Source organism: Aedes albopictus, chromosome 3, assembly GCF_035046485.1.
Source record: "Aedes albopictus strain Foshan chromosome 3, AalbF5, whole genome shotgun sequence".
NCBI lineage: Eukaryota > Metazoa > Arthropoda > Insecta > Diptera > Culicidae > Aedes > Aedes albopictus.
The window spans coordinates 10,812,294-10,824,812 of NC_085138.1; the positions used below are offsets into that span (position 1 = coordinate 10,812,294).

At 35.6% G+C, this 12,519-nt stretch overlaps 1 protein-coding gene across 7 annotated transcripts in view; it reads right to left on the bottom strand.

Annotated features, from left to right (window-relative positions):
* Positions 1 to 236: 236 nt before the first annotated feature.
* The window catches only part of LOC109428027 (uncharacterized), a 91,505-nt gene continuing 79,222 nt past the window's right edge, over positions 237 to 12,519 (bottom strand). For all 7 annotated transcript variants that reach the window (XM_062857020.1, XM_062857019.1, XM_062857022.1 and 4 more), the window contains exon 5: positions 237 to 1,442. In XM_062857020.1, coding sequence (XP_062713004.1) covers positions 1,342 to 1,442 — 101 coding nt within the window. In that variant the 3' untranslated portion in view covers positions 237 to 1,341. The remainder of the gene's footprint in view (positions 1,443 to 12,519) is intronic.

Sequence of the window (12,519 nt, forward strand, 5' to 3'; positions counted from 1 at the left end):
CCAAGTTAGTTATTCATGAATAACTTGAGAAAGGAGAAAGAAATGATGACTGCTAAGTGTGTTATTTTTTGTTCACGTCTACCAGGGAGAGATAACCCATCGAATACACAAAGAGAGCCTCCAGTATCCAGCTTCTTTTTAACATTCGCCATTTTACATTGAGTATCTGTACAAGAACAAGGGACACTTCGGATTGTTTTGCCATAATTCACCTCGCAAACATGAACCAAACTCAATTATGGGGTCAAGCGGAAATTTTATTCTAATAATTATTCCCAGCTAACTTTTATGTACAAAATCATAAAATTTACAATCACTCGGTGTTGATCTTGCTGGAATGGCGGATTTTTTTCCTCGTTTTATTTTCTGCCATTTCATTATTACAGTGCTCGAAGTGGCTCCTGGCACTCGTCTGCAGCACTTTTCCTCTCTGTACAAGTGTGCCGGACTGCCCAGCTGGGCGAGTGATTTTCTTTAATTCTCTGCCCTTCTCTGCTCTACGTTTACCTTACTTACTCTGTACAAGAAATTGAAACGAAACAAAAACTTAATAGGAAAACTAAACTCAGAAAAAGCTATTTTCCTTCGCTGTCAGCTCTCGGACTGGGCCATAAACGCTATCAAGTAAATCACGCTGTCCTGGCTCGGCTGGACCTGGTTCTACCTCGTTGGCTGGCTCCCGACCACCTTCCTCCTCACGACTCGTAAATATAATATTTATACTTTTCTTTCTCTCGAGTGTGTCCTTTTCTCGATTCACGCTAAACTTAGCTCGCTACTTTTGATATAGTTTGCCTTGCCTCCCTGTTCTCGGTTTGCTCTCTTCATTTTTCAGTAGTCCCCTGCTCCGCAGATGCAATCTTCCGGCTGTCCGGGTCGTCGCAATCGGTTCAGTTGAGATGACCGACAGTAGGGTGAAGCTTGTTGTTATGGCAGAATTTTGAATAATTCATAGTTTTTTTTATTCAAACCTACCTTCAAGCTGTCTCAAAACAATAGCTTTACTTTCCATATTTTTTGAAATCATAAAAACACTGAACCAATCAGATTTTAGAAATCCCATAAAACAAGTCACGCCCTAACGGTCATCTCAAGAGCTTCGAGTATGAAGTTTCTCATAAGTTTTGCTTTAATTCTGCAAACTACACTCCACCGGACGTCAGAGATCCCCCCCCCCCCACGCACGCCGGGAACCACTCGTCGTCGAACGAAACTACACACCGCACAAAGACACCATCGGAATGGCGAGTGGGCGGGAGGCTGGCCAGTTGAATGACGTCGTCCCCGGCTGTCCTGGTGTTCTGAGAGTTGGTGACAGCCGAATGAATGCTGTTGCTACTACTACGGGTGATGCAACCGGAAGGAACTTCCGATGGCCAAGAGGGTGGACCACAGCAGCAATGTGGTGCTGACCGACGGCCACGGTGAGCTGGTGCTTCGTACTGTGACAGAGAAGATGGGTGGAAAAAAACATGATGAGAGGGAGAAACACAGATTAGTTTTAGAAAATCAATTTACTACTCAACCGGGGCGGTGCAGTGGCATGTTGGTGGATCGGAAGGGTTGGGTGGACTGGACAGTTTACGTTTAACATTGTTTGCCGGCTTGGAAAGTGCAAGTCCGGAGGGAAAATTAAGTCATAATGTGATTTTCATACTCTATTGTTTTTTCGTTTTTATGATTGTTGAGATTTCTGAAAATAGAATTCTCGAGCTGATTCTGAAAGTAGTTGTGAAATCGAGATTTAAAGAAATGTTTGATAGCAATACGTAGCACCTTTTTCCAGAACAGTCTGACATATTGTTACAACTGGTATCTCGACAAGAAGTTTCTAACAAAGCTATAATAATAATAATAATAATAATAATAAAATGTGCTATTTATAACTCATTGTGATATAATCATGTTTAAATGTAAGCACAAACAACAGATTTATATTCTGTAAATGAGGCACCAAAGTGGCGCGAATTTACCCTAGCTGATTATTTTGCAAAGCAAACCAAAGTAAAGCAAATATAACCGTACACATTAGAGTGGGTCAACGTTGTATGGAGAAAATTTTAATTTGATCACATCAACCCGGAACAAACCTGTTTCAAGCTATATTAGCTTCCAAAACAACTGTGCAAAATTTGAAAGCGATTGGTTGCGATAGAAATTTGTGTGGAAGTTAGTATGGGAAAATTTGCTTTTTTGCATTTTTCTGGTAAATTGAAACTTTTTGTCTTAAACGATCTAACTAATGACGTCAAAATATAGCCTAGGATATGCCGAAAAACTTTGCTGAGGGCCGCAAAGTGATCCGACCCTTGTGAAAAAAGTTATTCGCTTGGTAACTTAGGCCAAAAATTGAGATCTTATTATTGATGTTATTCCTTTAGATGTTAAATGTTAAGCACCACCGGGCAATCTGCACGTTATAACTTTTTTCACAAGTGTCAGATCACTTTGCGGTCTTCGGCAAAGTTTTTCGGCATACTTTAACATCATTAGTTAGATCATTAGTTAGATCTTCAATTTATAAGAAAAATACTGAAAAGCACCTTTTCCCATACTAAATTCTATACAAATTTCAATCGCAATGCGGAATACGGGGAAGCAACCAATCGCTTCCAAATTTTGCACAGTTGTTTTAGACGCTAAAAGGAATCGAAAAAGCTTTGTTCCAAAAAATCGACTTTGTTGACCCAGTCTAGTACACATCGTAGTTGCTACTCCGTGATTGACCAGAACAATCGAAGTTGAACAGAGAATCAATGAGTGGTGCTTGGGACTAGCTACACACTCTCAATGTGCACAATTCGAGAGTACAATATTTTAAAGTCAATAACGGCGCCAGCCACGTCCTTACGGTCATCGGGGAGGGGAAGGAATGTTAGTTCGGCAACCGTCGTTACTAGAAACCGTGGAATCCACAGCGTCCCCACAGTTGTCTCGGAAAGGAGTATTTGTTCATCTCTCTACTGAGAAAATGGACTGACCCACGAAAATAGTCGCGCTTTTCACAGTATTGAATTAAGAGTATTCGGAGAATAAACTTAGAAGCTTGGATATCTATTTCCGAATCATGTATTTTACTAAGAGTAGTCCCATGTGTTATCTGTAATCGGCGGCCGTTGAGATAATTTAGCCAATTATTTTTAAATTTCTCAATGATTTTTGTGAGCTGCAACACTTACTTCTAACATTTTAATTGCTTCAGAATTTGGTCAGCACCAGAGCTGCAAGATTATTTGCAGAAATTATCAAACTCTAGGAGTCCTCATAAAAACGCATTGGCGAAATTACCCTAACTCGCTTTAGGATATAAAGAAAAATCGGAATGATCTCACCCAGTTCCATGTTGTTGGATGACCGCAACAGCTTCTTGACTCTCTTAATTTTCTGCAATACCGTTAGCTACCAAGTGTGCATCCATTTCCAATGCTAAACGAGAAAGGACAATGTGCCCCTGCCCAAACTCGCGTCACTTTTCGCTTTTTCCGCCGAACAATGCAATCCGAAGGAGATCCCCATCGCAACTGCCAGAACACGCGTCATTTTTCGCTTTTTCTGAACCATTATCCTAGCTGATTATTTTGTTTAGAAAAAAAAATCGCTTATTACATTCATATAAAATTTGTATAATCAAAACGAACTAAGCATTTCCTTGGAAATATGGGAAATTATTTCAAGCATTGTGAATTTCTCTGAAAATTATTTCGGAATTTCCTTCAGTAAAACATTTGAAAGTTTTGTCGGTGATTTCTGTGGGAGTTTATTTAGTAACTCCAATACAAAAATTCCCAAAAACTGATTTGTAAATTTCTTAAGTAATGCTTCTGAAAATTGTTCGTCTATTTTTTTTTTGGGAAATTGTGCGTGTGTATTTGAAAACATATTTTTGAAAGTTCATTTGAAACGTCTTTGTTCTTTGGGAATGTCTGTGGTGACGCCTTTGATATAGACTTAGTAAATCCTTTGACGACTACTTCGAGAAATGCATATAGAAAGCCACGAATGCCCATTGATAACTTTCCAATATTTCATAGAATCATACCAGAAAACCATAAAGCAGTCATTTGGATCCGTGAAAAAATGTCGAATGATCCTTTTTTTTATAATCTTTATTATATCATCCTAATTTGGTAAAATAATACTAATATACTAATTAATAACATATTACATTTCATTTGCTGTAGCAGTTAAGATTTTTGCAGGCTTTATTTTTCACCTGCGTGTCAGAAATACAATTTTTTAACTTATCCTAACCTTAACCTAACTTAAACTAATTATACAAAGAACTAATCGTAGCAATAGAAGACTGCAACGATTTTTGACGAAAGTTTGCAATGATTTTAGTTGATATCTGTTCCAATGCACAGTGGAAAAAATCGACCCAAAAAACGGATCTTTTAACGTCGCTGGTTTCGGTACGTGAAGTTGACCATTTCTGACGTTAAAAAGTACGAGAAATCGATTGGTGTTAATTTCATTCACCGCACGGTACGGAAAGTGGTCCATTTTGCCCCATTTTGCCCTTTTTTTTCATACAAAAAGAGAATCAAAATGTACTTTCAAACAACTAACACGACTGTAGATCATTGAAAATAGCTGCAGATGTAATTAGAGGTTAATAGAAATCATAAACATGTATGAAAGATCATTTTAAATGCTTATTTCGCCCCATATGCCCCAACAACTGCTGGAAATCGTGAACTTTACATGATTATGAATGAATTTTTAATGTAACTGATTTGAATTTCTTTTTTTTTGCATTACAAAAAGCGCTAGATCTGTTATCACCAGAATCATCTTCAGTTGTTGTCCAATTTGCCCCATTTTGACCTATTATCATAGAAAAATGAGTTTTCAAATGTCCATATTTATCAGAAACAGATACTGTAGGGGTCATCCATTAAGTACGTCACGGTCCTAGGGGGGAGGGGGGATTTGTGAAATTGTGACAAGGTATGTATTAAGTATAGGAAAAACCCGTACGTAGTGGGAGGTGGGGGTGGGGGGGGGGTTGGGGTCGAAAATTCCCAATTTTAGCGTGACGTACTTAATGGATGCTCCCGTAATGGAACGTTGAAATTAGTTTTAGTTGCAATTGGAAGCTAACAACTATCATGCGCATAAATGAAAGATATTTTCCCTATTTTGCCCTACATGCCCCTAAAACTGCTGGATGATAACATTTTTTCCAATTGTTTTGTAATATCTCTGGTTGCAATACATGAAATCCTAGATCATTTTTATACATATATACAAATACGGTTTATCGATAAAATTTAGAATCATTTACGGGAGGGTACAAGTAACTGTCCATTTTACCCTAATTTGCCCAGATTTGTTGTCGCCTCATGAATGAATTAATTCCCCCCATTTGCTTATGTCCGAATTGATAGACTTATGGTACTGAAACCAATGTAATCGAAAGGACAGTTAAAACATATTACATTGGTGGGGAATACAGGGTACGATAAGCATTAACCATAATCTTTATTTGTGGCAAATATACACACAACTGATTAAATGAAGCATCTTAAATATATAATTTTGTGCTTTGAGACGCTCTATTTAATCAGTATAGCGCATATTTTACATATTTTATAAAATGCTCATTATGCCCCTAATTCCCCATCAAAAGCTGAAATTATAGAAAAAGTCATATATATGTCTTGTTGATAACATTGGTTTCAGTATCAATAGTAATAAGGGAAATTAATTTATTCATTATATTTGACAAAAAATCAGGGCAAATTGATTTATTCATTACATGACAAAAATCAGGGCAAATTGGGGTGAAATGGACAGCTATTTATACCATTCCGAGAATGATTCTAGTATTAATCGATAAACCGCGTTCGTATATATCAAAACTGATCCAGGGCTTCATGTTTTACACCCAGCGACATTACAAAACCATACAAAATAGGCTGTTTTCCAGCAGATTTAGGGGCATGTAGGGTAAAATAGGGAAAATATATTTCAAATATGCGCATGATAACTGTTGGCTTCCAATTGCACCTAAAAGTTATTTCAACGTTCCATAGCAGTATTTGTTTTTCATAAATACATTTTAAATCTATTTTTTTCATGAAAATAGGGCAAAATGGAGCAAATTGGACAACTTCCGAAGATGATTCTGGTGATAAAAGATCAAGCGCTTTTTGTTTATGCCAAACAAATCAACTTCAAGTCAGTAACATCAAAAATCCATTCATAATTAGGAAAAAAATGTGAATATCCGACAGTTGTTGGGGCATATGGGGCAAAATAAGCATTTAAAAGGATCTTTCATGTATTCTCATGATTCCTATTAACTTCCAATTACACCTGCAGCTATTTTCAATGATCTACAGTAGTGTTAGTTGTTTGAAAGAACATTTTGATTCTCTTTTTGTATGAAAAAAGGGGAAATTGGGGCAAAATGGACCACTTTCCGTGCCGCGCGGTGAATGAAATTAGCATCAATCGATTTCTCGTAATTTTTTACGCCAGAAATGGTCAACTTCTCTTACCGAAACCAGCGGCGTTAAAAGATCCGTTTTTTGGGTCGATTTTTCCCACTGTGCAATGATTCAATATTAGAAATTTGATGCAACTCATTAGTGCTATACCAGGGAGGCAACTTCAGAATCATTTTCAAAATTTTATTTTGAATCCTCTGAAGTTGCTTCTTTCTGGTATTGCAACAGCTCGACCATATTGGGACAGCGTACAACATGGCCGGTCTGAAAATTTGTTTATAAATCAAAAATTTGTTTTTGCGACAAAGTTTTGATTTTCCATTAATAAGTGGATATAAACACTTAATGTATTTATTGCACTTAGTTTGAATATTTTCTATGTGGTTTTAAAAAGTTAAGTTTTTATCTAGTAAGAGCCCTGGATACTTAATTTCGTCCGACCAATTTATTGGAGTTCCCCTCATAGTGACAACATGTCTACTTAAGGGTTTCAAATAAAGAGCTCTTGGCTTATGTGGGAATATTATAAGTGGAATTTTGGAAGCATTTGGAGAAATCTTCCATTTTTGCAAATAAGAAGAAAAAATATCTAAACTTTTTTGCAATCTACTACAAATGACACGCAAACTTCGCCCCTTGGCTGAGATACCTGTGTCATCTGCAAATAACGATTTTTGACATCCCTGTGGCAAATCAGGTAAGTTGGAGATAAAAATATTGTATAAGATTGGTCCCAGTATGCTGCCTTGTGGAACACCAGGTCGAATGATCCTTTTCTTTCGAAATAGGAGGACTAAGGGTATTATCGGCAGGTTTGTTCCCTACGTCATGGGGTTTTTTGTGGGCCAAATTGCCTGAAATTTGGGCATATAACTCAGTGGGAAACTTGACCTGCATCTCTTCAACTTAGTGTTCCTTAAGCACTTCCACAGTTATTAACTGATGGGCTTTGTTTGCCTGACATTGCATGAATTTGCATATTGTGAGGCAAGCAAAATGATACATTATGTCCAGAGAGTCGAGAAAAAATATCTGACTGGCGATGGATAGCCATACCACTATACACTATAACGGGAAACCCATAAAATTGCGTAAGTTTTTAGATGTTTTTGTTTTTTTTGTTTTAATTTCTGTAAGAATTGCCAAAGAAATTCCTGAAAAGGAAGAAAGATTTTCAAAGCAATTGGCCAAATACAACCCCAAAAAACATCGGCGGAAAATATTCGATAGGAGTTACCGAAGAATTTCCATACAAATTTTCAAAACCATTTACAAAGAAACTTTTGAGAGAATTTTTAAATAATAAGCAGAAGGAGTTTCGGAAGGAATCCCCAAAGAGTTGCGTGATGATTATCCTAAGGAACTGTTTTCCAAAGAACATGTCAGAGAAATTTTCAAACGAATTGTTGGAAAAAAACCAACTGAAGGAATTTCAAAAATAATTAAAAAAAAAAAAGAAATTGTCATCCAAATTCTAAAGAAATGTTCGAAAAAATTGAGATTTTTCTCATGTAGATTCCCAAAGGAAATCTCTTAAAAAATATCGAAGGAGTTTCCAAAGTATTCGCCGAAAAACTTTCCAAAGTAACAATCAAAGAAGTTTCAAAAAAAAAAATGCCTGATGAAATTCTTAAAGCAATTTTGAAGGTTTATCGGAATTGCCGAAGGTATACCGAAAGAAACTGCAACTGGGATTCCCTGCCCATATTCGCATAGTCGACGTTACACAATTCCACAATGGTCCAAATCCACATTTTTACGGGAAGAACTTCCTTTCTCTGATATCGTTAATTTTAGACGCTTAGTGTCTTCAGAGAAGTTGTCTGAAATTGTTTGCTGCATCTTTTTCCAAAATTTTTGATTAGGGAGACCCACCCACAAGTTTCAAAACTACAATGGCGCTTACATCGATTATGCGAGTATGGGCTTCATTACTAAAAAAAAATGATCTAAATAACCTTCATAGGATCGAAAGTGTTTTCAAAGGAATTGCCGAAAGATTCCTTAAAGAAATATAAAGATAAAAAAAAGAAAAAAACAAAGGAAATCTAAAAAAAATGCATTTCCGAAAAAGAAAGGCATTTTCAAAAGAATTTTACGAGATAGTTCTCCAAGTCAGTGATATTTTATCGGCATCGCAGTCTCTTTATGAAATCAAAAGCCAACTTGTTTCAATACTCAACGATTCGATGCATGTAACATCTTTTTTTAAAGGATTAAATACATTGAAACAAATTAGACACATTCCACCGTGACGTTACAACGTTTTGACCTCATTTTGGTGACGTTGTAACGTCACGCTACTAAATCCCATTTTGAAAATACTTTTCCTATGAAAAATAAATGTTCAACAGAACATGTTTACTGCAAATTTTGCAAGAAATCCGAATATGCAAAAATATTTGCGGTCTACGGTACGTATTTTTGAGTTATAAATAAAAATCTGACCAAAAAGGCGTCAAAGCGTTGTAACGCCACTGTAGAATGTGTCATTAGGAGATGAAAGGAATGTAGAAAGACGGTTACGTCGGTAAAATATGACTGCCAGGCTTCCTTCAGACGATGGCATTTCTCCAAGCTCTCAGAATCATTCCCAAAGGAATTGCCAGAGGAGTTGCTGAAGAAATTAAACAAAATACCAAAAAAATTGCTTATATTTAAAAAAAGAAAAACGGCCGAGACACTACTGAAAAGATTGGCGGAGGAACTCTCGTAAAAAAACTTTGAAGGATTTGACAATTAAATTAAAAAGTTGTCACTAAAAGTTTTAGAAGAATTGCTAAAAACATTTCAAAGTAATAACCGATAAAATGTTCCGAAAGAGTTTTTTTTTGTAAAAATACCAAATTTGTTGATTCCGAAGAAATTGTGAAAGAAATTTCCGAAAGCGATCCAAAGGAAAGGTCGAAGAAATTTCCAATTAGTGTAACAAATTGAAATACAATTTCCAAATGATTATTTAAAAATTCCCTAAATAATTATCGAAAGAATATTTATCCGAAAATGCCAATTTCTTGCATTTTACGTACTCTGAAGAAATTGTGTAGTTTTTGAGAACCGTACTCACAATTGCTCTGTAAAATATTTTTATGTTCACGTAGTTGTGCTCTGCTAGGTTTTCTTTGCATGCCTTTGTACTAAAACTTTACACAACATTGCACTAACCTGGCTTCAATAGTTTGGCCACTACCAGTACCGACACCTCATGCAAACCATCGGGGTTTATTTTTTAATTTGAACTTCTAGTAACCCTGTGGGCATCGAAAAACACACAGATGGTAACCCTTTTTGCTGTTTTGTTTTGATTATGCGTTCCGTTTCACTCCGTTCCATGAGCAGAATGACGTTTGTACCATTTTTAGTTTAAACGATGTGGACTTTATTTAGCTATTTCATTAGAAATTTCTCCGAAATTTTTGAAAAGGTTATTTTTAGAAAATCTGGCAAGGATGCTACAAAAATTCATCCATGAGTTTTTTGGAAATCCTTTGGTGATTCTTTCAGATTTTTTTTTTGAGAGATTCTGCTAGAAATTTGGAAAACAATTCATGGATATCTTCAGACATTTCTCCATGGATTCCTATAGAAATAATCAGAAACTACCAAAGTGATTCCTTTAGAAAAAAAAAAACTCAGGGAATTTAATAAAAAAAAACTGCCAGGAATGCCGTCGGAATTTTCTCTTTGAATTCCTTTCGGAATTGCTCAACGGATTCCATTAAAAATCTTTAAAAAAAACCCTTTCAGAAAGTACATCTGCCACGGATTTCTTTAGGAATTTTTCTAGTATTTAATTAGAACATCCTCCGAAAAAATCTTCAAGAACTCCTCTAGAGAACCTTCAGAAATTCCTCCATCAATTCTCTCAAAATTACGTACGAAAGTTCAGTAAATCATCTTCGGATATCTTCAGGAATGCTTTCAGCGATTTCTTCCAAAAATCAGTATTCCTCCAGAAATTGCTTCTTGGATTTCTCTAGAAAATTTTTCACAGACTCCTTTTTTAAGTTTTCTTCTGGAATTCTTCCAGGGAATCCTCAATAAATTTCTCTTGAGTGTTTATAACATACCTTCATGAATTTGTACAAGGATTCCATCTAGAAATTATCTATGCATTGCTTTCATCATTGCTCTATGGATGTTTTCAGAGGGTTTCCTTCAGAAATTCTCTTGAGAATTTCTCCAGAGATTTATTCACGAAAACTTTAATGTAAATTTCCAAATTTTTGAGAAATTCTTCTTGGGATTCGTTTAGGAAACTTTTGCAGGGATTCCTTTGTAAATTTGTTCAGAGATTTCTTGAGAAATTCTTTCAAAGTTTCCTGCACGAATTCCTCCAGGAGTTCATACAGAGTTTTCTTCAGAATTCGCTCCAGATATTTCTCCATGATTACTCCATAAATTCCTCTGGCATTTTCTCAAAGGATAATTCCAAGAATTTGTTTTCGGATTTTTTGAGAAATAATTTAGAAATGTGTTCCTAGGAATTTCTTTTGTTTTATCTCGAGTTTTCCGAGGAATTTCTCTGGGTATTTCTCTAGGAAGTTTTTTAAAACTTCCTGCTGGGAGATTCATTCGAAAGTTCTTCCCAAGATTTTTACAGAAATTTTACTATAGAATTCTTCAAAAATTCCTTCAGAGGTTCTTTCAAAAAAACTCGCTCGGCTTTCTTCTGGTATTCCACATTGGTTCAAAAATATCTTCAGATACATTTTCGGAGTTTAAAGGAGATTTACAGAAACTCATATATTTTTTTTAATAAACATCCAACAGAGACTCTTGAAAATTCATCAAGCGTTCCTCCAATTCCATGAGAAACTCCTTCTGAGATTCCTACAGCAATTCCTACAAGTCTTCATTTTGGAAATTGCTCATGTGACTCCTTCAGAAATATCTCCTGGGGTACCTAAGAAGATTCATACAGGAATTGTTTCAAATATTCCTCCAGGGATTTTTTTTTCAGAAATTCTTCCAGAAATTATACAAAAATTCCTGGAAGGATCCTTGAAAGAATCTCTGGAGGAAGCTCTGAAGAAATTTCAGAATGGTTATCTGAAGGAATCCCTTCTTTAAAAATAACTCTTTGTTATAACTTTGGTGATTTCTAGACGAAATTCTTGAAAAATTGCTTAAGGTATTTTTGAGAGGGATCCTGCAGATATTCGTAAAGAAATTTCTTGAGGAATCTATTAGAAATGTGGTGTGCCAACAATGGAATGGTGGAGTTCTTGTATGAATCCAACAAACATTTTCTGAGGGATTCATTGAGGAATTTTGAAGAAGTTCTTAGAAGAACTCCTGGAGATATCTCTGGAGGAATTCATAGAAGAAACTCCTATACAACTTCTTCAGGGATAATTACATAAATATCTCTGAAGGAAAGTTCCTGCATAGGCAATAAATATCCTTTAAAAAAGATTAAGGGATCTTCTGAATGAAGTTTTGAGAAATTGATTTGTTTGAAATAATCTTTGAAAGAATACCTGAAAGAACAGAAGAACACTGTGCAGGTTTTCAAAGAAGGGTGATAGTTTCTTTGATAAATTCCAAGGAATAGTAATTTCTGTGGAAATTGCTAAGAGAATCTTTGAAGAAATTTCTAAAGAATCACCGGAAAAAAATATGAAAGAACACTTCAAGTCATTTGAATAAACCCTAAGCAATCCTTGGAGGAACTTCTGGATAAACCACTAGATGAATTTTCTAGTGAAAATTCTAGATAAATGCCTGAGAGAATCTCTGAATATATGGAATTAGACCTAAGGAAATAATTCATGAAAGAGTTTAAGAAACAAATCTGCATTTCTAAAGAAAAACCCTAGAGGATTTTTTGTATGACTTTGAAATAATCTCCGATTCTATGTCATTTTTCTTCCCTGGAATTGCGTCGTTTGAAATAGTTTTTGGAGAAGCTCCTTGAGAAAGCTTGGAGAGTTTTATAGGATTCTTGAGAAATTTTCAGAAGAATTTTGATGGAAAATTCATTCAGAAATTTTTGAATAAATACATGATAAAATACAGGAACAAACTTTCGTAGCAACCCTTGAAAGATTACCAGTACCAG